At 45.1% G+C, this 27,318-nt stretch overlaps 1 protein-coding gene across 2 annotated transcripts in view; it reads right to left on the reverse strand.

Moving 5' to 3' along the window:
* LOC125447517 (microfibril-associated glycoprotein 4-like) overlaps positions 1 to 27,318 on the reverse strand; it is a 53,669-nt gene that overhangs the window by 16,115 nt on the left and 10,236 nt on the right. Inside the window, exons 2-8 of one of the 2 annotated variants that reach the window (XM_048521960.2) lie at positions 27,092 to 27,236; positions 25,940 to 25,989; positions 24,639 to 24,668; positions 23,159 to 23,314; positions 22,788 to 22,891; positions 20,252 to 20,409; positions 16,453 to 17,382 (exon numbers count right to left, since the gene is read on the reverse strand). In XM_048521960.2, coding sequence (XP_048377917.1) covers positions 17,162 to 17,382; positions 20,252 to 20,409; positions 22,788 to 22,891; positions 23,159 to 23,314; positions 24,639 to 24,668; positions 25,940 to 25,989; positions 27,092 to 27,236 — 864 coding nt within the window. In that variant the 3' untranslated portion in view covers positions 16,453 to 17,161. Of the gene's footprint in view, positions 1 to 16,452; positions 17,383 to 20,251; positions 20,410 to 22,787; positions 22,892 to 23,158; positions 23,315 to 24,638; positions 24,669 to 25,939; positions 25,990 to 27,091; positions 27,237 to 27,318 lie in introns of those variants that run through there. The other variant, XM_059639976.1, reaches the window with a different exon arrangement.

The following is a 27,318-nucleotide window of genomic DNA, read 5'->3' on the forward strand; positions in this document are numbered from 1 at the left end:
CAATAAGTCCAGAAAGGTGGTGGCCATTCTGGCTCTCTGTCAGTCCTATGCGCCTACTCTTATCCCCACAGCCCTGCCAGTTTTATCCCTCCTGTACCTGGCACAATCTCCTCCTGAAATTATCGAACACCCAACCTCGTGGCTAACAAGTTCCAAGTCATTACCATTCACTGCATCAAAGTAATTTTTCTGACACGCAACTTAAAAATGAACCTCAAAATAAATATAAATTCCTGCCTGATTTCCATAGTAGTTACAGATGACGAAGACAACAAGCACCATCACAATCTAAAACAGACTTTTAAATTTGTCAACTGCCAATGTCAAATGTCAACAAGAACTCAACTGATAGAATACTTTACAAGGCCCTAGGGTATGCACTCACTGTACCTCGGTACATGTGACAATAATAAATCAAATCAAATCAATTCATTCTTGCAGGCTGTTCAACTGCAAGAGTTCTCATCTGATGGATCATCCAGTACATTGCTATCCAATGGCTGGCCATACCTTTGGGAGCAAACCATTACAAGAACAACCTGCATTTATGTAGCACCCTTTTGACACTGAGAGATTTCCCTAGGGTCTCTGACAGGTTTGCTATCAAAGAAAACTCCAGGCTGAGCCACAGGAGTTGATATGACAAACAGAGACCCAATGCTAAATTGTGAACAGGAAGGTTTTCATGGGCATCTTAAGAGGAGGACAGACAGCCAGAGAGGTGTTGGGAAAGGATTCCATAACTTACCACCAAGGTCACTAAAAGAATGGCCACCACTAGTGGAATGGCTAAAATCAGGAAGGGACCGGAGGGCAGAATTGGAGGAGTCCTGGAAAATGGTAAGAACTGGCGGGATTTGGAAACCAGGTGGTAACTCTTACAGATATTGCTGCGAACAGATGGGTGTACCACCTATAGTTGGAGGGGGTGATGAGGTCGAGTGATTTTTCCCACTGGTTGGTTCCTTGCTGGCCGTCTAAGACAAGCTATTATGCTATTTAGGTCTTGGGTGATGACGGTGCTGAGCTACACTTGGTGATGGTCACAGAGATCTCCATCAACTTCTTCCAAGTGTTGTTCTGTAATTCATCAGTTTGGGGAATGGGTGGGAGGTGGGGTGAGGTGACACTTGGTGCTGGTCAGCGCAGGGTTTCCTTGTCCATTTTCAACCTGATGCCACAAGAGTTAGCTGGGATCAACAGTAAAACACTGAGGTCTCCTCAGGAAACTCCTTCCAGTGGCACCAGATTTAGTGAGTATGTCTTGCCAGTGGGACGGGGCATCGCCGAGGTTGGTAACGGCGATATTTGGGATGTAGTCTGGGAGGTATGATTCCGTGAGTACAACTACGTCAGGCTGTTGCTCGCCTAGTCTGTGAGGCAGCTCTCCCAATTTTAGCATCACCCCCCGGATATTAGTGAGCAGGAGTTTGCAGGGTTAACTGGGCAGGGAGGCAATGGCCTCGTGGTATTATCACTGGGCTGTTAATCCAAAGGCTCAGATAAGATTCTAGGGCCCCAGGTTTGAATCCCAGCATGGCAGACGGTGGAATTTGAATTCAATAAATATCTGGAATGAAGAATCTAATGATGACCATGAATCCACTGTTGATTCTTGAGGAAAAACCCATCTGATTCATCTTATGGAAGGAAGCTGCCATCCTTACCTGGTCTCACCTACACGTGACTCCAGACTCACAGCAATGTGGTTGACTCTGAACTGCCCTCTGGGCAATTAGGGATGGGCAATAAATGCTGCCCTAGCCAGTGCCACCCTCATCCTATGAATGGCTAAATTAAAAAAATACCTAACGATCTATTTTGTTACATCAAGGTAAATACCAGCATTGTCAATTGAACAGATCAACAACGAAAACAAATCTTGTCTTCACGGCAATCTTAATTATTGAGTTCCTCAAACTGGCCATCAGTTACAACGCAGCAATTCTCCGAGGGTCTTGCAACCCATGGCTTCTACCTCCATCCAGAAAGGACAAGGGCAGGATGATTCTTGTGGTGCCAATGGTAATGTCCCTTCCTCTAGGCCATGAGACCTGGGTTCAAGTCCTACCCCCTCTGGAGGTGTGCAATAACATCTCTGAACAGGTTGACTGGGGAAAATTTAAAAAAACACTACTTGCAAGTTCCTCTCTAAGCCTCACCCCGTACTGACTTGGAGGTATATCATCCTTCCTTCCGCATCACTGGGTGAAAATCCCAGCTCTCCCTCCCTAACAGCACCATGTGGGAATGCTTAAGCTCCATGTACTGTGGGGGAAGTTCACTGTGAGTTTTAGGCTAGGTAATAATTAGGCATACTTCATTTCTGGCTGTATCCCCGCCCCTTTAACTTGTCTGTCTCCTCTCCACCTATCTTCTCCTCTATCCATCCTCAATCCACCTCCCCCTCTCTCCCTATTTATTTCAGAACCCTCTCCCCTCCCCCATTTCTGAAGAAGGGTCAAGGCCTGAAACGTCAGCTTTTGTGCTCCTAAGATGTTGCTTGGCCTGCTGTGTTCATTTAGCTCTACACTTTGTCATCTCAGATTCTCCAGCATCTGCAGTTCCCATTATCTCTTGAAAAAAAATCTTGCAGCTCTTACCTGTGTTTCCATTTCGACAGGTCTAACAGACAAAACAGTAGTGAACAACCCAGAGCGGGATATTTAGCTGTGGGACCAGAGTAAAATGCCTCATCAGTAAATCATTGCTCAACTATATCATCAGGTTCACAACAAGAGTGGTCAAGTCATATTCTAGGATGTCTCCCGGCCTTTATCTTCTTTTATTCTGCTCTCCTCAGTTACGATCAGAAAACAAAAGCAGTTCCGAGGTGAACTGGGGCAGTGTGAGCTCTAGACAGCAGTTCCACGTCCAGTTTACTGACAGGTTTACATCATGTGTTGCCTGCCAATTAATGAAAGCACTGCTAGAGAACAAAGCAGTTCTGTACTTCAGTGGTGAGGACTGGCTGGATGCCTGACTGCTGAACCCTTAACATCACCAGCCATTAAACCTATTATTAATAGTGAGCCATTTTGGAAATTATATGATCACTCATTATAACCTGGTGTCAAGTGAGCCTGGATAGCACAGTCGGTAGGGCATCAGACTTCTACAATCTGAGTATCCAGGTGTCAAGCCCCTGTTGGTTGTTGTATTGATGGATCATTGGCGTAATCCTTCTGACAGAGGACCTCTTGTGGTGCTGAGGTAAAGTCCCTACCTCCTGAACCAAGGGGTCGGGGTTCAAGTCCCACCTGCTTCAGAGGTATGTAGTAGCATCTTTGATCAGGTATAATCTAGTGTCACTTCCGTACTTACACAATGAGGAGAATGCCCCATTCACACAGGTTCAATATCTTTATGTACCTTTGCCTTCACCTAGATGGCCTAAAGCACCTATTTGTGCCAAATATTAAACTCAATGGGTGTGGGAAATAGGATTAGTCTTCAATCCTGTTTATTGAAGGCCAGAACTGCCACTGAGGCGTCTGTCCCAGTGTTCCCTTTGGTTTTGTGTGAAAATTGGAGAGGAGTTTCATTACAATGTTCAAATCAAAGTGGAAGGAAAGTGCTTACCAGGTCAATGGGAGGATACTAGAGATGGAGTCATCACAAGAAATCTGTCTTTTAAACTCTCATTAATGTCTGTCAAACCTCCTTAATCCACAACTCACTGAAGCAAATTCTTCGTTGCATGATTAGCTTTAAGAATATACAAATGGAGGACTTTGATTGATGAAGCATCTTGAGCATATGTAAGGAAAGATTTGTTCTGTCCATATCCTAATGTACTTAGACTATGAGCATGTACCTTTCACTGAGTTGCTGTTGTGTTTGCCAAGAGGCTGCAACTCATTAACCTCACCTGAAAATTACATTTTTACTTAAATCTTCTAAGTTTAATTTCTGGTTTGACTTTAGCTATCATTCCTGTTTAACATGCTACTATCTGCTAAATTCAATTAACTTGGTCAGAGTGGTTCCATTTATCACCTTATAATTTCAATGTTCTCTTAAGTGGGTTCTAATGACTTGTTTAGAGATGTTATGACACACTGGTGGAGCAGGTGGGACTTGAACCGAGGTCTCCTGGCTTGGCAGGGGCAAGGAAGCTACCACTGTGCTGCAAACACCCTTTCTCAAGTGGCTCCTACACAGGGAAACATTATAAACACATTCCGCAGCTACAATGGCACTAACCCCCACCTCTTCCTCACTTACATCGATTACTGTATCAGCACCATCTTGTGCTCCCATGAGGGGCTCAAGCGGTTCATCCACTTTAATAACACCTTCCACCCCCAAACCTCAAATTCACCTGGATCATCTCCAACACCTCTCTCTCCTTCCTGGACCTCTCTGTCTCCATCTCTGGTAATCACCTGGAAACTGATATCCATTTCAAGCCTACCGACTCCCACAGCTACCTAGACCATACCTCCTCTCACCCACCTTCCTGCAAGGATGTGATCCCCTATTCCCAATTCCTTCGCCTCTGCCACATCTGCTCCCAAGATGGGGCGTTCCACTCCCAGACATCCCAGATGTCCTCATTTTTCAAGGACCACAAATTCACTCCAACAGTGGTCGAAAATGTTCTCGACCAGATCTCTTGCGCTTCCTGCACCTCAGCCCTCACATCCGCTTCCCGCAACAAAAACAAAGGCAGAACTCCCCTTGTCCTCACTTATCTCCTCATTAACCTCCAGAATCAACGCATCATTCTCCATCACTTCCGCCACCTGCAATCTGACCCCACTACCAGGGATATTTCCCACCCCACTCTCACCTGCCTTCTGGAGAGAACGCGCTCTCCATGACTTCCTTGTCCGCTCCACACTCCCCACTAGCCTCACCACCATCAGCACCATTCCCTGCAACTGCAGGAAGTGCTATACCTGCCCCAACACCTCCCCCCTCACCCCCATCCCACGTCCCAAGAAAACCTTCCACATTAATTAGATGTTCACCTGCACATCTGCTCATGTGGTATAAATGGTATCCGCTGTTCGCAATGTGGCCTCCTCTACATCGGGAAAACCAAGCGGATGCTCACAGACCGCTTTGTGGGAACACCTACGCTTGGTTCGTGACAAACGGCACTTCCCAGTCGCAAACCATTTCAATTCCCCCTCCCACTCCCTGGATGCCATGTCCATCCTGGGCCTCCTCCAGAATCTCAATGATGCCACCTGAAAACTGAAGGAACAGCGCCTCATATTCCGCTGGGAACCCTGCAGCCCAATGATCTCAATGAGGACTTTACTACCTTCAAAAATCTCCCCACCCCTGACCTCATCCCAAGACCAGCCCTCCCTCTTGTCCCCGCCTCCTTGACCTGTCCATCTTCCCTCCCACCTACCCGCCCCTCCCTCCTCACCAACTAACCCCCATCGCAACTCCCTACCTACACTCGTCTGTACTAGCTTCATCCCTGTCTCCATGACCTGTCCATCTTCTCTCCCACCTATTGGCTCCACTATCCACCTTCTATCATTGCCTCTCTCTCTCTCTATTTATTTCAGAGACTCCTTCCTCTCCTCCATTTTCTGAAAAAGGGTCCAGACCTGAAATGTCAGCTTTCCTGCCCCTCTGATACTGCCTGGCCTGCTGTGTCCATCCAGCTTCACACCTTGTTATCTATTACCATATAAATTATGTGGGTCTCCTTGTAGGGACAGCATGAGTATAGTGTTTGCTAATATGTTTAGAGGCTATAGAACATTGAACACAGAACAGTACAGCACAGTACAGGCCCTTCAGCCCATGATGTTGTGCCGAATTTTTACCCTAATCCTAAGGTCTATCTAACCTTCACCCCTACTATCATCCATATGCCTACCTAATAGCCATTTAAATGCCTCTAATGAGGCTGACTCCACTACTCTCACTGGCAATGCATTCCATGCCCCTACCACTCTGAGTAAAGACCCTACCTCTGATGTCACCCTTGCATCTACCTCCACTCACCTCGTATCGTCCACGAACTTGCTAATCCACCCTTCCACTCCTTCATCCAAATCATTTACAGATAGAAGGGGACCCAGAACAGATCCTTGTGGTACACCACTCGTAACTGAGCACCATGTTGAATATTTTCTGCCCACTACCATCCTTTATCTTCTAAGGGTCAGCCAATTCTGAATCCAATCTGCCACATTTCCCCCATCCCATGCCTCCTTACCTTCTGCATGAGCCTGCCGTAGGGAACCTTATCAAATGCCTTACTTAAGTCTGTGATCAGAAAGCAACATCAATGTTCACAATAGTAATTATGTTTTAAAGTTTCATCCAAACTTTACATTTTGCTACAGTGCCCCTTTTAAGGGACTGTCCACTTTTCATATTGTCATCAACTTAACCAAATTCAACTTTGGCTTTCAAAGGACTGTGGATGTAACTTTAAAATAACTTTAATAAAAAGAAGTGTTTTGTTTTAGAAAAAGCTCAAGGCTGTGGGTGTAGGGTGTTCTAGTGGTGTAGTTGTAGAGCCCATGCCTCTGGGGTAAATAACTCCACTTCAAGTCACCTTTGCAGAACGCCTCCGCTCGGTTCACAATAAACAACTGCACCTCCCAGTCGCAAACCATTTCCACTCCCCCTCCCATTCTTTAGATGACATGTCCATCATGGGCCTCCTGCAGTGCCACAATGATGCCACCCGAAGGTTGCAGTAACAGCGACTCATATTCCGCTTGGGAACCCTGCAGCCTAATGGTATCAATGTGGACTTCACCAGCTTCAAAATCTCCCCTTCCCCCACCGCATCCCAAAACCAGCCCAGCCTGTCTCTGCCTCCCTAACCTGTTCTTCCTCTCACCCATCCCTTCCTCCCACTCCAAGCTGCAACTCCATCTCCTACCTACTAACCTCATCCCACCTCCTTGACCTGTCCGTCTTCCCTGGACTGACCTATCCCCTCCCTACCTCCCCACCTATACTCTCCTCTCCACCTATCTTCTTTTCTCTCCATCTTCAGTCCGCTTCCCCCTCTCTCCCTATTTATTCCAGAACCTTCTCCCATCCCCCTCCCTGATGAAGGGTCTAGGCCCGAAACGTCAGCTTTTGTGCTCCTGAGATGCTGCTGGGCCTGCTTTGTTCATCCAGCTCCGCACTTTGTTATCCACTTCAAGTTCTACCTGTTAAGGAGGTGTCTCAGAGCAAGTCCGGTTGATTTTTTCAACAAGTAACTAAAGAGGCTGTGAGGAGGAAATGAGTCAGTTAGTTCAGTTGGCTGGTTTGCAATGCAGGGTGATACCAACAGTGTGGGTTCAATTCTCACATCAGATGAGGTTCTCATGAAGGGTTACTCCTGCTCAACCTCTCACCTCACCGGAGGAGTGGTAACCTGCAGGTTTCTCTTTATCTCTCTGTCTCTCTCCCCTATGGCCATCTGTGACTATGGAGACTTTACCCAATAAAGAGATTGGGAGGGCTCCTGCAATGCCGTGGTAGTGTCCCCACATGTGAGCCAGGGGATCTAGTAGCAGTCCCACCTGCTCCAGAGGTAATAAAATCTCTGATCAGATTGATTTACAAACTATCTGTAAAGAGGCCAGGCAGGCTGTTATGGTGCAGAGGTAGTGTCTTTACCTCTGTCCCAGAGGGCCTAGGTTCAAGGCCCATTTACTAAAGAGGTGTGTAGTAGCATCTCGGAATAAGTTATTACAGCCCTTTATTTTAGAAAGAAATGAAAGTTTAAAGCATGATGGAACAAGTACAAATTTAGACATAATTTGTTCCTGATCCCTGGGCCTCTGGTGGAGATTGGGGTCTGATTCAAGTACAATTTAGACATAATTTGTTCCTGATCCCTGGGCCTCTGGTGGAGATTGGGGTCTGATTCAAGTACAAATTTAGACATAATTTGTTCCTGATCTCTGGGCCTCTGGTGGAGAGTGGGGTCTGATTCAAGTACAATTTAGACATAATTTGTTCCTGATCTCTGGGCCTCTGGCAGAGAGTGGGGTCTGATTCAGCAGCAACGCGTTTATTAGTCAGATAACCTGGGTGTGCTCACATGCGCGTACACACGCAATATCCTGGGGCAAAGGGACATCTGTACTTTACTTTGAGGGTGGGCTCCTGAAGGCCTACAAGGAGAGCGTCCTACCCCCACAACGGCTTCCCACTCCAGCCACAGTTAGGATCATTTCCAGAGGCCCAAACAACTTTATCAGAAGCCTAATTGATCAAGAAGGTCCCCATTGGCCAGTAGAGATCCTCAGGTGGAACAGTTAGTGCACCAAGCTAATAAAGTTAAAATGGTCCTGAGGCTAAAAGTACATATTCCTTTATAGCAAGAGGTTTTGAATACAGGAGAATGGAGTCTTGGTTCATTTATATACAACCCTGGTGAGACCACAACTGGACTGCAGTGTGCCATTTTGGTCTCTTTCCGTATTATTTCACCGAAAAAGTGCAACAAAGGTTTCCCTAGGCTTGTTCCCAGGATGGTGGGACTGTCCTATATGGAGAAGTTGAGGCAAACTGAGCCAGTATTCTTTCATTTCAAAGAATGGGAGGTAATCACGTTGCAAGCTACAAAATAATTAAAAGGGATAGACAGGGTAGATGTGGGGCTTAGTTTCAAATTAATGGGGAAGCCACTACGAATTGAGACGGAGAGGTTTGTTTTGAACTCGGAGGGTAGTGAATGTTTGTGATTCTCTACTCCAGAAGGGCTGTGGGAACTCAATGCAATGGTATTTAAACATCTGTCAATGACATAAAGGAATGGTGTATGCGTATGGTCAGTTATGATTGTACTGAATAGTACAGACCAGGGTTAAAGGGCCAAAGGGCCTACTTGAGTGTCACTCCATAAACTCAGACAAAAAAAAGCTCCACATCCTGAAGATTGCGATCCTTTTTAAGAAGTTTTAAAGGCCAAGAGTAAGTAGTTACAACTATGTGAGATATTGATCAAATTGGAATGACCATTTAGCCCATCATGCCGGTGATGGCTCTTCAGTCCAGATGTCCAATTGGTCTTGCTCCCCATGCTCTTTCCCTTTGCTATACCCCCTCAAATTTTTCAAAGCTTGCTCCTGGTCTGATCCTAACCAGGTATTTTCCAGGACTCTTTGGGAAGCTGGCAAAGTGATTGCTCGGCCCCTCATGGAGATGTCTTTTATCATCGATGGCCACGGGAGGGGTGCAGGAAGACTGAAGGTTGGCTAATATGGTGCCGTTATTTCGGAAAAGCTGTAAGGAAAAGCTAGGGAACTATCGACCTGTGAGCCTGACATCGGCGGTGGGTATATTGTTGGAGGAGATTCTGAGAGACAATATTTGCATTCATTTGGAAAGGCAAGGTCTGATTAAGGATAGTCCACCTGACTTTGTACTTGGGAAATTGAGTCTCACTAACTTGATTGCATTTTTTGAAGACGTGACAAAGAAAATTGAAGGCAGAGCAGTAAATGTTGTCTATATGGACTTGAGTAAAGTGTTTGACAAAGTTTTGCACGGTTGACTGGTTAGTTAGGTGTGATCACATGGGATCCAGGGGGAGTTAGCCTATTGTATACAAAATTGGCTTGAAGGTAGAAGACAGAGGGTTGTGGTAGAGGGTTATTTTTCAAACTGGGGACCTCTGACCAGCAGCGTGCCACAGGAATCGGTGCTGGGTCCACTGCTTTACATCATTTTACCAAAATTATTTGAATGTGAATACAGGAGGCATGGTCAGTAAGTTTGCAGGAGACACCAAAATAGGTCACTCTTCTATAGGAAAGATGTTGTTAAACTTGAGAGAATCCAGAAAAGAATGTTGCCAGGATTGGAGGGTTTGGGTTATAGAGAAAGGCTGAATAGGCTGGAAGGTCAGAGGGTGAGGGATGACCTTTATAGAGATATATAAAATCGTGAGGGGCATGGATAGGGTGAATAGCCCAGGTCTTCGTCCTATGGTAGGGGTGGTCCAAAACTAAAGAGCATGGGTTTATGGTGAGAGGGGAAAGATTTGAAAGGGACCTGAATGGTAGCTTTTCACGCAGAGGGTGGTGAGTGTATGGAATGTGCTGCAGGAGGAAGTGGTGGAGGCTGGTATAATTACAACATTTAAAAGGCATCTGGATGGGTACATGAATAAGAAGGGTTTAGAGGGATATGGGCCAAATGCTGGAATTGGAACTAGGTCAGATTGGAATTTTTTTTTGTTATTTTATTCATTAACAGGATGTGGGTATTGCTGGCCAGGCAGCATTTACTGCCCATCCCTAATTGCCCAGAAAGCAGTTCAGAGTCAACCACAATGCTGTGGGTCTGGAGTCACATGTGGGCCAGACCAGGTAAGGATGGCAATTTCCTTCCTGCAAGGACATTAGTGAACCAGGTGTGTTTTTCCTGACAATCAACAATGGATTCACAGTCATCTTTAGATTGTTAATTCCAGATATTTTATTTAATTCAAATTCCACCATCTGCTGTAGTGGAGATTTGAGCCCATGTCCCCAGAACGTTATGTGGGTCTCCGGATTGACAGTCCAGCGATAACACCACTGGGCCATCATCTCCCCCAATATCTGGTTGGCGTGGATGAGTTGGGCTGAAGGGTCAGTCAGTTTCTGTGCTATACAGCTCTACGTCTGAATTTGTTTCATAGAATGTACGTTGCCCCTTCAGACAACCCCTTCCAGACTGTGACAACTAAAAACCCTCTCCCGTCACAAAACGAAATCTGAGCTCCCTGGGGTCTGTCGGGTTGGCGGCCGCATCAGACAGTCTCTTTCCCCATTGCTCCAACTTGTCAGACCGTTTGAAAAACCTCTCCTTTTCCTCTTCATGTCTGGTAACTTGCCCACTTTCTAGCACCTTCATTGCTCCTTCATCTGGGTTAATGTCTGCACAAGCATAACTGAGCATTGGCATGGTTTGGATTAACTCCAAACCAGCATCTTTTCAAAGTGTTGAGTAGGCACACAAAACAAGGCACCCGGGCAGTGAGTTTTAGCGTGGAGCAAGAGTTAACTCACATGCTAGGATAAAAATAAACAGACTCATATCCTAACCCTTCATCTTGGTAATTAATAGCCAACCCTCTTTGTCTCCTCCCTCATGAACTTGTAGTCTTCTGGGCGCCATGAATACTCACTGGAGCGACTGCTGTACACAAAACACACACAATAATCTAAAGCATCACTGTTTGATTAACTCCAGGTAGGCACTGTGTCAAGTAGTCAAAAGTGTTTAAAGATTTATGACATTAAGAGAAATAAAAAATGAGAACACATGACCAGCTCAACAGTAATAAGTTACGTCGACACAAAAAGCTAAACATTTGCATTATTGGGCCCGGAACAAGGAGAACAATTAAATGATCATCAAACTTAACATTCACAACAAAATTCTTATGAGGGAAACATCTCAAAATTTGCCCATATCCATGGCTGTTCGGCTTGTTCCAAAACTCTCATGCAAGCTTTGAAAGGAAAAAAAGATTCTAGCTCTGAGCAAATTTTAACGATTAGAAATTTAGCAGTCAGTTCCGGGCTAACTATCTTCTACCTGCAGGAGATAACGGAAATGTAGGCCCCTTTGTGAGATCAAGTAAAATTGTCTGCTGTGAAGGAAGACTTGTAGAAGGCTGGGAACCAGAGAACTGCCATTTGTGGCAATATTAACCAAATAGCCAACAGCTTAAATCACATAATCACCACAGGCCATTTGGCCCATTAAGTCCACACCAGCATCCCACCCAGTCCCACCTCCCTGCCCTGTCTCTGTAACGCTGCATTTCACAGCGTTAATTCAGCTATCTTTCATATCCCTGCTCACTATGAGACAATTTAGCACCCAACCTGCACATCTGTGAACTGTGGGAAGAAACTCACACAGACACAGGGAGAATGTACAAAATCCACACAGAGAGTCACCTGAGGGTGGAATTGAACCTGGGTCCCTGACATTGTGAGGCAATAATGCCACCCAACATCATGAGAACAAACTATTTTCCACAGCATGTGTGATTACGATCAGGAATGCACAGTCTTGAGAGGGATTCAATTGAGGCCTTCAAACTAAAATTGCACAAGAGGCAATCATTTTCAGGATCACTGGGAGAAAGCTGGTGAAATGGGACAAGATGAGGAGCTGTTTGCAGAGAGCTGGCAAGGACATGATGGGCAGAATGGCCTCTTTCTGTGCTGTTCACTGTAATGCAAGATGCTAAGCCTGACTTTGTGACAGGATAGGTGATCTAATCAGGAAGTATCTAATCTAAATTTCACTTCCAAGTTTGCAGATGACACTAAAATATGGAAGTATTGTAAACAGCGAGGAGGATAATGTGGGACTCCAAGAGGACATTGACAAGTTGGTGAATGGGGATGGATAGGTGGCAGATGAGGTTTGATGAGGAGAAGTGTGAGGTGATGCACTTTGGCCTGAAGAACATTCAAAGACAATATAAAATAAAGTGTACATTTCTAAAGAGGGTGCTGGAGCAGAGTAGCCTGTGTGTGCATATTTCAGATCAACACGTTTGGAAACATTATCACTGACCTCTGCCCAGGTTTCCTGGGCACTACCACTGTACCAAGAAAAGCTCTACTTCTGGAACCCATGTGTACATATGCACACTTCATTGAAGGTGGCAGGAGAGAGCAGTTAATGAAGCATACAGTGTTCTTGGCTGCATTAACAAGGGCCTAGCGTGTAAGAGGAAGGATGGGTTGTTGACCTTATATAATGCATTTGTTAGACTTCTGGACACACGTGGGTGCCACGTTATGGGAAAGATGTGAATGCATTGGACAGAGTGTGGAAATGATTTACGAGGATGGTTCCATGAGTGAGAAAGTTTAGGCATGAAGATAGATTGGAAGAAGTTGGGACTGATCCCCCTGCACTGAGCTGAGATCTGATGGAGGTTTTCAAAATCATGAGCTGGCTGGATAGAGGAGATAGTGTTAAGCTGTTCCTGCTCGTAAAAGGGAAATGAACAAAAGGCACAAATTGGAAACGCTGTGCAAATAAAGCAACAGCAATGTGAGGACAAAGACTTTTTCACACTGTGAGTAGTAAGGGCCTGGAATGCACAGTGCTGGATATCAGGTGGGGCAGGTTCAATAGAGACACTCCACAGGGCATTGGATGGTTATTTGGTTATGAATGGTGTGCAGGATCCTGGGGGAAAGGCAGGAGATTGGCACTGGATACTGTAACCTGTACAGACATGATAGGCTGAATGGCCTTCTGCGCTGTAATGGTTCTAATGTAACCACATGATCTTACTCTGCTGCAGCCCCATGGAAGATGAAAGCACATTAAGACGCTTGTTAATGAATGTTTTCCTTACCTCAGGAGGCTTCGAAAACATTCTGTACCATCATAACAAGGTGCAAGATACAACAGAGCTGCTCAATGATTCCAAGCAATCCATTGGCCATTAGACAGCTAACCAAGTTAACGCTTGCCTTACTTCTGAAAGCTCTGTAAATTTTCACTTCACCTGTCGAAGGAGCAGCACTTCAAAACCAAGTGATTTCAAATAAGCCTGGTGTCGTGTGACTTCTGACCCTGTCCACCCCAGTCCCACACCGGCACCTCCCCATCATAAATATTCTTTAGCAGCACAACACAACCACGGCCTCAATCTGCAGGTTAATTGACTGGTGAGGGAACTAGCAACCATCCCACATTCATTTATTCCATATTATTATGCTGGAGAGGCTTCAGAAGAGATTTACCAGGATGTTGCCAGGTATGGAGGGTTTGAGTTATAAGTGGAGACTGGATAGGCTGGGACATTTTTCAGTGGAACTAGGAGGTTCAGGGGTGACCTCATTAAGGTTTATAAAATCCTATAAATCATATAAAATGGAATTGTTTTTGGCATGGACTGGGTGGGCTGAAGGGTCTGTCTCCATACTGTATGATTCCATGACTCTATAATATTATAACACCCACCTCAGAATAATGGTGTGGAGCGGGATGAACGCAGCAGGCCAAGCAGCATCACAGGAGCAGGAAGGCTGATGTTTCAGGTCAAAATCCTTCTTCACAAGAAGGGTCTCAACCCGAAACGTCAGCTTTCCTGCTCCTCTGATGCTGCATGGCCTGCTGCGTTCATCCAGCTCCACACCTTGCTGTCTCAGATTCTCCAGCATCTGCAGTTCCTACCGTCTCAGAATAATGGATCTTACATTCTTACAACAATGAAGAAATACCCCAAAACAAACAGATATAAGAAGAAATTGTTGGCAATCAATGTTTTTATTGCCAGTTAGAGACTGAGTCATTAAGCAACAGAACAAAATCATCGGTTTCCAAGGTACAAACTGTAAAATGGTACCAGGTCATAAGAAAAAGGCACAAAAGCAAAAATGAAAAATTAATCGTGTAACTTCACATTTTGAGGCCTAACGTAGCTTTTATCCTTATTAGGTGCTGCAGCGTGTGGATTAGCTCAAATCCACTCTGGACAATGACAGTAGGCGGGAAACTCAACATGCTTCTTTCTTTTAATAAGACAGCTTTTTCAAAAGTAAAAATAATTGTCATTAATAAGCTTCAAACTTACTTCCACCTTTCTGGCTGAGGTTGAGCCTGAACTTGTGGCTCCTGGCGGGGAGAGGGGGGGGGCGCTCAGTAGCACCACATTGTGGCCAGTGGCAGTACTGCTTAGTAGGAATCGGGGGGGGGTGGTAAGAGATTGGGGGAATGGGGAGAAGGGACGAGAGAGAGAGGGGAAGGAAACAAAGGGGAAAAGTGGGAAATGTGGATAGAGTGGCAGACACGAGAGGGGGGGTAAGGGGGTGGTTAATGTGGGAAGGCAGGAAGAGGAGCGAGAAAGAGAATAGAGTGGCAAGACAGCAGGGGGTTGAAGGGGAGGGAAAGTAGGGGAGAGGAGGGGAAGTTGGAAAGAGAGGCTAAGGGGTCAAGATAAGGGGAAGAAAGAGAGGACAGAGAAGAAGAAAGTGTTGGTGAGGAGAGAGAGGAAGTAAAAGTATAGAGAGAGAGAGAGAGGAATGGGAGAACAGACAGAAGTGAGAGGAGTGTGGGCTATGGAAATGGAAAGAGGGAAAGGGGGCTAAAGGATTAAGAGAGGGGGAAAGAGGGATGAGAGAATGAAAGAAGGGAAGAAAATAGTGGAGGGTGAATCTTCTTCAAGTCTATTCTCACACATCTTCATTATTTTCATAAAAGAGCCAGAACTTGCTACAATTACCAATGGACAACTTCCTATCTAAACGTTTAACACTGACAAGGCAGGATCTTCTCTAGACAGCCTGAAGGCTGACTGAGCTTTATAAATAATATCCCATTAAGCTATAGGAATCGAGCTAGTTATGGGGCCAGCTTAGATTTTATTACTGATTCATGGGATGTCTCTGGTTAGGTCAACATCTATTGCCCATAACCAGTTACCCTCAGGAAGGTAGTGGTGAGCCGATTTTGTAAACCTGTTTATTGTGTAGGTATATGCTACTCAACAATTTAAAGTTTTGGCAAAGATTTGTAGCTCGAGTGTGGGTGAGGTTGTTTACTTGCTCACCGAACTGGTTTGTTCTTGTTCAGTCGTTTCGTCACCATGCTCGGTAACATCATCAATGGAGCCTCCGATGAAGCGATGTTGTTCTAATCCACATGGAATTTATATTGTAGTGTCATTTCCGGTTTTGTTCTGTATGGGTTTGTATATGGGGTCCAATTCAATATGTTTGTTGATTGCATTATGGGTGGAGAACCATGCCTCTAGGAATTCCTGTATGTGTCTATGTTTGGTTTGGGCTACTATGGTTACCTTGTCCCAGTTAAACTGATGGTCTTCAGTGTCTGAGTGTGCTGATATTAAGGAGAGTTTGTCGTGCCATTTTGCTACTAGCTGGTGTTTGTGTATTCTGATGGCTAGTTTCCTTCCTGTCTGACCGATGTAATGTTTGTGGCAGACGTTGCATGGTATTTTGTAAGACCATCAGTTTAACAGGGACAAGGTAACCGTAGTAGCCCAAGTCAAACATAGACACACAAAGGAATTCCTAGGTACATGGTTCTCAACCCATAATGCAATGAACAAACATATAGAATTGGGCCCCATATACAAACCCATACAGAACAAAACCGGAAATGACACAACTCACCGTAATGAACTGGACAGTATAAATTCCAAGCAGAGTAGAATAATGTCACTTCATCGGAGGCCTCACTGATGACGTTACCGAGCATGGTGATGAAATGTCTGAACGAGAACAAACCAGCTCGGCAAGCAAGTCAACACCCTCGTGACACAACAATGGTGTCCGTGGCTTCCTCCATTAGGGTGATGGGATCAGTATTAGCAACACAATGAAGATCAGACATTTCTACTCCTCTGCTTTGCTGTGTGTCTCTACTTAAAGGTGTACCAATCTCTAATCTGAATATAAAAGCAGAACTGATCCCTGTCTCCTGAAATTGGTCAAGTTCAATAATTAGATATTCACTTCAATCTAATTTGGGAAATTTTACTTTGGAGTTCTTGAGAAGGAATTAACTCTTGGGAAGCAAAACCCATGCTTGAGGTTCAGATTCTTTACAGATATGAACAGAAGGTCTTCAACTTTACCACTCATTTCACTATATTGTGTCAACCTTTAAGATATGAATACTTTCAAACAAAGGACTATGAATCTTTGGAATCCTCTGAGCTAAAGGATTGTAAATACTCAGTTATTGAATTTACTCAAGATTGAGATTTGTAGACTTTGAGCAGTTAAGAAAACTGAGGGACAAAGAGGTTAGAACAGAAAGACGGAGTCAATACAGATCAGTCAGGGTTGGAAGGGTTGTAGGCCTCTTCCCGCTCCCGTTTCTTAGGCTTTCATGTCAGTCCTTATCTTCCTACACTACGATGCTTAATGCTTGTTTTCATTTTAGACATAACACTTAAAAACAAAAAATAATCATGAAAGCAATTAATATTTGGGAGACTGTTTAGTGAAATGATTCCTGCAGAGGATAAACAGTTCAAAGCAAGAATGCTTTCACGAACAAATTACCAATGCTCTACCTGCTATTCAGGCTTTACAATGGCCTGCAGAACCTCAGCCTTCCAACATTCAAAATGGGAATGTCTCCCAATTCAACTGTGCATTCATTCTCGGCTCATCCTCATCATGGATTGCAAGGGACAAGATGGTTCCTGCGGAAGAGCTGCCGCTCATGCAATTCATTCATCTTCATCTTCATCTTCATCTTCCTCTGGGATTGCCCTCAGATCCTCCTGTATGATTTCTTCAATGTCGCACTCCATTGAGGAGCCCTGGCTGATACAGCTGGCCACAGTAGAGCCTGTAGACTCATGGTACTGGCTGGAACACAGCACTTTGGGTAAACCGCGTACTTGCCGTGTCCTAGGATGAACACAGTGTGTACCAGGAACATAGGGTTCTACAAGAGGCAAGGGAATTCTTTGTTATTATGGAATTTTAACTCAAAGTCACTTTTAAAACTAGCATTGGAGAGGAGGGGAGGTCTCAATCATTTTGTCTCCTTGGGCAATGAGGTCTTGACATTTTGAGAGCTGCAATGACGTCTCAGTGTTGGCTGCCACAAGATATGTTTAATTTGAGAGAAGCTGAATTGCCATTTGGAAATTGGAAGTGCAGTCAAGATAGATAATTAAGTATTTAGTTGAATCTTAATGTGATATTTGTAAAAGTTAAGTTATCAACCAGATGCTCTGGCTTTCTCACAGTCCAAACATGTGCAGGCTCAGTGGATTCACCATGGGAAATGCAGGGTTACAGGGATAGGGCTGGGGCTGGTTGGGATGTCCTTGGAGGTCCAGTGTGGACTCGATGGGCCGAATGGTTCGGCATTGTGGGGATTCTATGATTCTATTATCTTGACAAGAAATTAATTCTTATGAAGGGATTTCTCACAATGGTGTGCAGTGCTGGACTCCTTATTTATGAATGGACCCAACTGCTTTAGTAGCAGTTCAGAGAATGTCCATGCGACAGATTCTTGGGATGAGGGAGTGATCTTGTGAGGTAAGGCCGAACAGATTGGGTCAGTGTTTTTTGGACTTCAGATGACTGAGCGTTGATCTTTTTTGAAGTATCCAAGACCTTAATGGGAGTTGATAGGGTGGAGACTGAAAGGATCTTTCCTTGAGAAAAGAGACCAGAACTACATCACAAGGTGGAGATGAGGAGAAATTTCCTCTCTCTGAGGGTTGAGGCTCTTTGGAACAGCAGAAGATGTGGGGTCAATGGATAGCCTTAAGGCAGAAGTCAGTAGATTCCTATCTAACAAGGGCATTGGTGTGGCTAAGAAAGTGGATTGAGGTCACAATCAGACCAGCTCCGATCTTTCCAAACTGCTGTGTTGCTCATATGTACAAGACATTGCAAAAACAAAATCTCAAGATGTTGCTAGTTAGGGCAGGGCTAATTACCCTTCGGAAGGTGTGCTGAGCCAACTTCTTAAACCATTACAGCCCTGTATGTTGCAGGGACACCCCTACTGCTGTTGGGAAGGAAGCTGTAGGATTTTGACCCACCCGCAGTGAAAAAATGATGAATTTAATTCCAAAATTGCGATAGTGAGTGGCCTGAACAGAAACTTCCAGACAGTGGTCTTCCCATGTGTCTCGTCCCCTTGACCTTCTAGTAGTTGCAAATGTAAAATAATACCATTGAAGGAGGCTTAGCAACCTCAATAGAGCATCCTGTGGGTGACTTATAAGTTGTCACGGCGCACCAGGGACGGAGAAATTAAACTTTTAAGGTGAGGAGCCGATCAAGTTTGCTGCTCTGTCCTGGGCAGTTCTGGCTTCTTGTGTGTTGTTGGAGCTGTCCCCATCCAGGCAACAGAGGAGTATTCCATCACATTCCTGACTTTAAGATAACAAAGTGTGAAGCTGGATGAACACAGCAGGCCAAGCAGCATCTCAGGAGCTCAAAAGCTGACGTTTTGGGCCTTGACCCCTTCAGGGGCCTAGGCCTGAAACATCAGATTTTGTGCTCCTGAGATGCTGCTTGGCCTGCTGTGTTCATCCAGCTTCACACTTTGTTATCTTGGATTCTCCAGCATCTGCAGTTCCCATTATCTCTGATCACATTCCTGACTTTGCCTTGTAGATAATGGGCAGTCTTCGGGGAGATTGCAATCCCTGGCTATACAAGCTTAACTGCAACTCAAAGTCTACCTTTGGAGTTTTGAGAGGAAATCTGCACCTTTTCCAGTCAGTATGGAGAAAACAGAAAAACAAAACACAGCGACTGATTGCAGAACAGACCCTTACTATATAAATGCCACCATTATCTTACCCCTGCAAAATATCCAATAAATTTGTCAGAGGCAGCCACTATCTGAATACTGCAGCTCAGTGTCAACTATTATCAGGTAATGTTCCTGTGAACTACCACATTAAAGATGCTATATGAATGCAGGTTGTTGGGTCGAGAACAAAAATGAAAAGCACTGATGGGTTCAAACCACCTGTAACAAAGCACACAGAATCACACTGAAGCTGAAGAAAGAAACTTGTAAGCAAATAACATCTGAGCCATACAATGTTCAACAAGAGAGAATGTGACCACTGGCCTTTGTTTGCATTATGATCACCGAAGCCCACCCACTGTCAAAATTCTGGGTGTTACCATTGACCAGAAACGGAATCGGACCAGTTGTGTAGATAACAAGAGCGTGGTCAGGGGCTGGCGATTCCATGGAAAGAGATTCACTTCCTGACTCCCCAGATCCTGTCCACCATCTACAAGGCACAGTGTGTTGGAATACTCCCCACTCGCCCTGATCGGGGCAGCTCCAGCAACACTCGAGAAGAGTGACACCATCCAGCCGGCTTCATTGGCACCGCCCCCACAAAACAAACCCCCCCAACCCCACCACCGATGCTCAGTAGAGGCAGAGTGTACTATCTACAAGATGCACTGCATCAGCTCATCACAGCTCTTCTTGACGACAGCTTCCAAACCTGCAACATTTACCACCAGACGGCGAAGGGAACAAGACGTCACTCACAAATTTCTTTCCAAGCCACTCGCTGTTCCGAATAGAAATAATCACCACTTCTCCTGCATCAACAATTCAAATCCTGGAATTCCCTCACTAATGGTTTTTGCCCTCCCTGCACTCTAAGGACTGCAGCACCTCAAGAAGGCAGCTCACCATCTCCTTCTGAAGGGCAGCGAAGGACGCGCAAGATATGGTGGCTCAGCCAGTCACACTTACGACTCATGGAAGACCAAATTTTAAAAAGTGATTCTTAAAATAAGACAGAGTTTGTTACCTTGCCGGTTGTAACAATCCTCCGCACAGCAGCCATGTGGATTCTGACGCCCGTTTCCCAATCTGGACGGATTCCTTCTTGGCGGAATGATTTGAATGGGAAAGACAATACTCCGGCATCTGTAGCATGGTGCAGGAACCCCCATCTGTCCATAGCTCCTGTAAGTGTTGGAGAGAGTCAACACGATCATGGGTTACCATTGGCCAACTCTGGATAAGTTCCCGGAGGCTTCATCACCCGATTCCTCTCACCAAAATCCCAGGGCTCGGGACTTATCAACCTTCAATCCCAGGAATTTATCAAACACAATTTCCTTACTAGTACCAAATTCCTTTCAGTCATTTTCCCCAATCCTTTGGGCCTCTAATTCTGAGAGACTTCTTATACTTTATACACTGAAGATAAACAGAATGTAATCACTTAGTTTTTCTATCGCCCTTTATGAATTCTCTTGACTTTGCCTTCAATGGAACCCTATTTGTTTTAACTAAATGTTTCCTTTTTACATACCTTCAGAGGTTTGCTTGTATGTTTTTGTTTAATGGTTTTCATTTATATTCTATTCTCCCTTTCTTCACCAGTGTCTTGGTCTTCTTTGATATAATCAAGAATCCTCCCACTCCTCAGGTTTGCCACGATTTCTGGCAACTTTATAGACCTTTGCTTTAAATCTTTTACATTCATCCACTTCTATTGTTTGCCACGGTTGACTAACATTTTTGTTTTTTTTTACATTTTGAAGGAATGTAGAATTACTGTAAACCATTAAATAATTCTTAATTTTTTTTCCCCCAATCCGCTTCAGCCAATTTTCCCTACATTCTTTCATTATTTCTTTCGTTCAAATTTAGCACGCTGGCTTTGGATTGAATTATTTCACTTTCATAAAGATTCCTTCACAACAAGATTATTAATTAGCCCCGTCTCTGATGAAGGGTCTAGGCCCGAAACGTCAGCTTTTGTGCTCCTGAGATGCTGCTTGGCCTGCTGTGTTCATCCAGCCTCACATTTTATTATCTTGGAATCTCCAGCATCTGCAGTTCCCATTATCTCTGATACTATTAATTATCCTTTCCTTGTTACAGAACAAGAGAGGCGGTGGCCTAGTTGTACTATCACTGCGCTGTTAGCCCTGAAACCATTCTGGGGACGCGGGTTCAAATCCTGCCACAGCAGGTGGCAGAATTTGAATTTGATAAATATCTGGAGTTCAGAAACTAATGATGACGGTGAATCCATTGTTGATTGTTGGAAAAGCCTATCTGGTTCACTGATGCTCTTTAGGGAATGAAACTGCCATCCTTACTTGGTCTGGCCTAAATGTGACTCCAGACCCACAGCAATGTGGTTGACTCTTAACTGCCCTCTGGGCAATTAGGGATGGGCAATAAATGCTGCCTGGCCAGCAACACCCCCATCCCGTGAATGAATGAATAAATGAAAGTGTAATGGCAGGCTATGTGATAACGAGACCTGGTATGTAGGCGTAGGGGGCTGGTTGTCATTGCTGGGTGTTACCTGTCCTGGAGATCCTTTATCAGCTGGTGCCCAAGGGGTAAAGTGATCAGATCCAGCCCTGTGACATGTGACTCTAGTAATGGGGTTGACTCTTAAACTGCCCTCTGGGCAATTAGGGATAGGCAATAGACCCTGGCTTTGCCAGGGATGTCCTCATCCCGTGAATGGATAAAGGGAAAAAAAACACAAGATCTAAAATAATCTATACTTTAGTTGATTCTTCAACATACTGCTGTAGAAAATCACATCTAATATGTTCCAGAAACTCAATCTCCACTACATTGGGGCTTAATTGCCCTGTGACACAGAGACACTCCTAATCCAACCCTGACACTTCAGAGGGATGCAAGAAGGTTCGAGCTAATTCTCTGCAGGGAGGAACTTAATAGGGCTCTTCATTAAATACGCAGAAAGTAGGGGAACCCAGGTCCTAACTAGCAAAGGGAAGGAAAGGTTGACTCACTCTGTACTAGCCTCTCCAAGTTGAGATTAGAACACGGTCTCTAGCGACTAAATTAAAATCCACTAGGGTTTTCACAACCGATAGAGTGACAATTAGCTCAGGGTCAGCAGGATTGGTCTCTATTGGAGTCAGCTCAGGAAGTTAGAGACCTCAGGTTGGCTCAGGTGTCCTGTGACTAACCTCCCTTCTCCATCCAAGCTGTAAAGGACAGGGTTGGTAATGAGACCTCTTGGGGATGAGACAGCGTTGAGACTGTCTTTAGACGATGAAAACTGTGAAACACACCGTGGGAAATCCTCACCTCAGCCACTGCCCCATCAAACAAGGCCTGCTGGCCCCACCCAACGCAGCAATGCATTCTGACCAATAGCTTTCCAAACCGTGGAAGGTGATAGGATGACACAAGTGATAGTTTGCCTGCATTGTTTCCCAAGTTATTTCATAAGAAGAAGTGCTCCGAAGTCTGCAGGCTGGTCGAAATGAGTAAAAGCTATCCGCTAACATCTCCTACAGTTTGGATGTATGAGACTGGATTACACCGTGGTTAGACCCAACCTGAAAGAATGATGGCAGTTTTGACAAGTGTACGCAGCAAGACCCCACTCCTGATCCCTTGGCACCGCATCATATCTTCTTTTACAGTAACGACATCTCGAGACCTGTGGGAGACTGGATTTATTATCACTGCTAACCCAGTTCTCAATTCAGCTAATTTAAAAATGAAACAAACACAATGCTGGAAGGTAGAAACTCTTCTGAAATGTCTAATCACACAGAATGTACAGCACAGAGACATACCGTTCAGCTCCCTGCAAGCCTCCTCCCTACCCACTTCCCCTCAAACCTCCCCACCCGTTCAACAGTTTGAGCTTCATAGTAAATAGAACTAGACAATTATTTGCAGGAGACATTAAAACTAAGCTTACCTGTTTCCTCTCTGGTACCTCCCTCCACCAATCTCTATCGCAACGTATGCACGAAAATTGTCTTTGACTAAAAGGAATCTCAGTTCTCCTCGCCATGTTGAACATTTGCAAATTATCCTCTGTTAACGGAAGGACCTTTAACTGATCCACAATGTCCTGGTTCAAAGCAGAGCAGAAACATGATCACAATTCAGAAATAAGGAAAAAGACTCATCGCAGGAGCATTTCATCCTCAGTAAACGAGATGGTGTGTAACCCACCCCAACCACCAAGAACCTAACAGATGGGGGTCCATCTCAAAATAGCATTGCGCCTGGTCGATAACAGAGGGAAGCTGATTGAATCGGCTCTGATCTCTGGGTTGGGAATCTTGGATGCCCCCTGAATGGCTACGGTTGCTAAATTTCCCAGACAATTACCAAGAGCTGAAAAGTCAATCTCCAGGGCCTTTGTGGAGGAGCACACAAGAGATAAAGCAAAACCACACAAGAAGCTTAGTACCATCCGGGTCAAAGCAGCCCCACTTGTTTGGCACCTCCTGCAGGACTGCCGACATCCACTGCCTCCCCGGTTGAAACTCAGGAGCAGCAGTGTGCACCACACACAAGATGCACTGCAGCAGCTCACAAAAGTTCCACTGATGGCACCTTCCAAACACACGACCACTTCCATCTAGAAGGACAAGGGCAGCAAGTACCATACACAAGCTCTCCTCTGAGCCACTCGCCATCCTGACTTGGAGATATATCGCCGATTCTTCACTGTTGCTACGGCAAAATCTTGGAATTCCCTCCCTAATGGCATTGTGGGTCAACCCACAGCACATGGACTGCAGCAAGAAGGATGCTGTGCCCAACCTTCTCAAAGCCCATCAGAAACAGACAATAAAAGCTGGCCCATAATTACAGGATCCCTGACAGTAGGAACTGCTGATGCTGGAGAATCCGAGATAACAAGATGCGGAGCTGGATGAACACAGCTGGCCAAGCAGCATCTTAGGCTGTTTGGCCTGTTGTGTTCACCCAGCTCCACACCTTGTTATCACAGGATCCCTACTGAGCAGAAAGAGGCTATTCAGCCCATCAAGAGTATCCCAACCTAGCCCGGTAACCCTACATTTACCGCAAACTGCACACTACGAGGCAATTTAGCATGGCCAACCCACCTAGCCAGTACATCTTTGGACAGTGGGAGAAAACCGGAGCACCTGGAGGAAACCCACGCAGACATGGGGAGAATGTGCAAACTCCCACACAGACAGTCTCCCAAGGGTGGAATCAAACCGGGTCCCAGCACTAACCACTGAGCCACCATGTCTCCTGTGGAAGGATCAAAAAATACCTTCCTTCCTCCCAGCATCGTAAACTCAGTTAGCAGGAAAAATAAGCCATGATTAATTTTACTTTACACTGTGTGACACTCGAATCAATCCTGAGTACATTCCCCGCCCCACCCTCTCTTGCCCCAGTGAATTATGTACCTGGAGGTCTTGGTCAACATTGCCTTCATTCTGTGAAAAAATAAATACGGTCTTGTCAGACGGGTCCTTCTTGCACTGCATTTCAAATATAAACTTTCTATAGTATCTGTCATGCCTCACAGTTCCTTACACCCAAGAAGGTAATTTTGAAGTTTAGGCCTGTTGTAACTTTGATATCTAATCCAGTTTACTATTCGACAGACTGTAACGTATCATGACAAGGCAATTGGTTGCTTGGGAGATAACGATTGGCCAGCGCACCAATGAGAACTCACCTGGCTCTTCTTCAGAGGACAGGGACCACAGGTACATTTACGCCAACCTGGAACAGGGCAGAAGGGGCCTTGCTTCAGGAGCTCAGCTGGAAGATGGTTTCATGCCGGGTGCAGCACTTCGTCAGAACCTGCGTCAGCTTCAGCTTTCACCAGCTTAGTTGTTGCCTCGGGACCCATGGGGTCAGATTGCCACTTACTGAGCCAGGCTGACACGGCTACGTCGTCAGGATCGTCTCAGATCATCAGGGTGTCTCGGACAATGAGGATCCTCTCGAGATGTGTCCAACAACACTATTGCGAGAGGTGACACCCAGCGTACATGCAGCGAGATTCCACAAACAGTAACAAGATAAATGATCAGATAGTTGCCCTTTCTCACCTGAAGTGGTACCAGCCAGGGAATTAATATTGACTGGGATGCCGGAAGAATTCTTTGAAGCGCTCCACCGGACGCTCATCAAGCAGTTGAGAGAGAAGCTAATAGAGGGTTACAATGATAGATTTAGTCTGAAAAGGATGTTGGGTTGGGTTTAACATCCTTATGGCCTGGTGGAGCCAAATGGTCTGTTTCTTTGTTCTGAATGCTTTGCAGCCGATGTTATCTGTGGTGGCCTTGAATTATTAGTTGATCCAAAAGCCAGCCCCTGGTAATATGGTCACCGGACACTCCCTCCACAGCGGAAACATCTCTGTGACTAACCCGTCAAATTCATCCATAGTCTTAAACAACTGGCCCAAGCTGAAGTGCCAAAATGTCAGGAAATTGAAACAAAATCGGCAACTGTTTGAGAGAATTGCCTGCCTCCTCTAATAACTAAAACCCTGAGCATGCATCTTTCACTTTATTCCCGAGCGCATGGACCTCAGCTCGGTGGGGCATTCACTTTTAAAGTTATCGCTTGACAATTGATGGACAACTGGAGCTGGGGTCGATCATTCTGTGATCGTTTGTTGTTTTGAGGCTTTTGTTGAACAAATGGCCTTTGAAAGCGGCAGAAAGGTCAGCAGAAAGAGAATTAACCTTACCGCATCCATTGCACCATGCTCTACCTGGTTCTCCTCTTCACCTTCTGGGTCTGAAAGAAAGGAATCTGTTGCAGTTACACTTGTTTGAAAGGATCAGGTTTTATTCAATTGGATCGGAAAAAAGTAGGCGCTAAATTAGGCCTTTCAGCTCTTTGAGACTGCTTCCCCATTTGCACCATTGAATGTGATCACGGTAGATTCTTTACCTCAATGGCATCTTCCCACTTCATGCCCCTAACCCTCGATAGCCTTAAAACCTAAAAAATATATCCATCTCTTTCTTGATTATATTCAGCAGATTGGAACCCCGATCATTATACTTTGCGTGAAGAATGTTTTCCCTGTCTCAGCCCTATGGATTGGCCAAATTTGGGAAAACTGGCTCATTTCTTAGGTTTCCATGTTGCTCAGGAGACCATTGCTATACCTTCCTGCCCAAGAATAAGGCCTCAAACACCCTTTCTTTGCTGTGTCCTACATCCCTTGGAGAAAGATTTTAAAAAAACGCATGTTCATTGGATAATGGGAATGTAGAAGCTAAATTCTCCACCCATACATAGGTGATAACTAGTGCTTGGGATTGATGTTCTTTAATTCCACTCACTTTTAACCACAAAAGAAAAATAAAAAAACTGCTTTATAGGGGACGACCAAGGAACTGGGAGAGTTAGGCCAGTGTTTGAATTAGAGTAACCTTGTGCTTCTCTTCTCCACTAACCTCCTTCTTTTCTGCAGGCATTAGCCCCAGGCTTGGCAGTGCCCTATAGCCTGGAGGAAGCCCATGCAGACACGGGGAGAATGTGCAAACTCCACACAGACAGTCACTCAAGGGTGGAATTGAACCCGGGTCCCTGGGGCTGTGAGGCAGCAGTGCCAACTGCTGAGCTACCGGGCTGGTCAGAAATTGGTCAGCCTGTGGAAATTTCTGCAAAGAACACTGTTGAGGCCAAAGTGCTAAATCTTTCCAAGAAGGGATTAGATATAATTTTCAGGGATGAAGGGATCAAAGGGTGGGGGTCTTGGACAAAGTGGGAACAGGGGACAGAGTTCGACGATCAACCATGATCATTTTGAATGGTGGAGCAGGCTGATGGGCTGATTGGACTACTCCTGCAGCTGTTTCCTATGTTTGTATTTGAGTTGGAAATGTACCATCATCCTGGTCCTTCAGCTGCATGATTTTTTGAGTCACCAGGTCGTAGTCATTGTCATACTTCCTCATCAGAGACTGTGCTCTCGGCACAGGAGCAACTTTTGCATGAAACATCTCCCTGAGCCTCCGGATACTTTTCTCCAGCTGTTGTGAAAGAACAGAAACAGACAGTGCGACAAACGTTATTTCAGTTTCAAATGACGGCCATCCTGGACTCGAAATGTTA

This window comes from Stegostoma tigrinum, chromosome 35 (genome assembly GCF_030684315.1).
Source record: "Stegostoma tigrinum isolate sSteTig4 chromosome 35, sSteTig4.hap1, whole genome shotgun sequence".
In the NCBI taxonomy this organism is placed as follows: domain Eukaryota; kingdom Metazoa; phylum Chordata; class Chondrichthyes; order Orectolobiformes; family Stegostomatidae; genus Stegostoma; species Stegostoma tigrinum.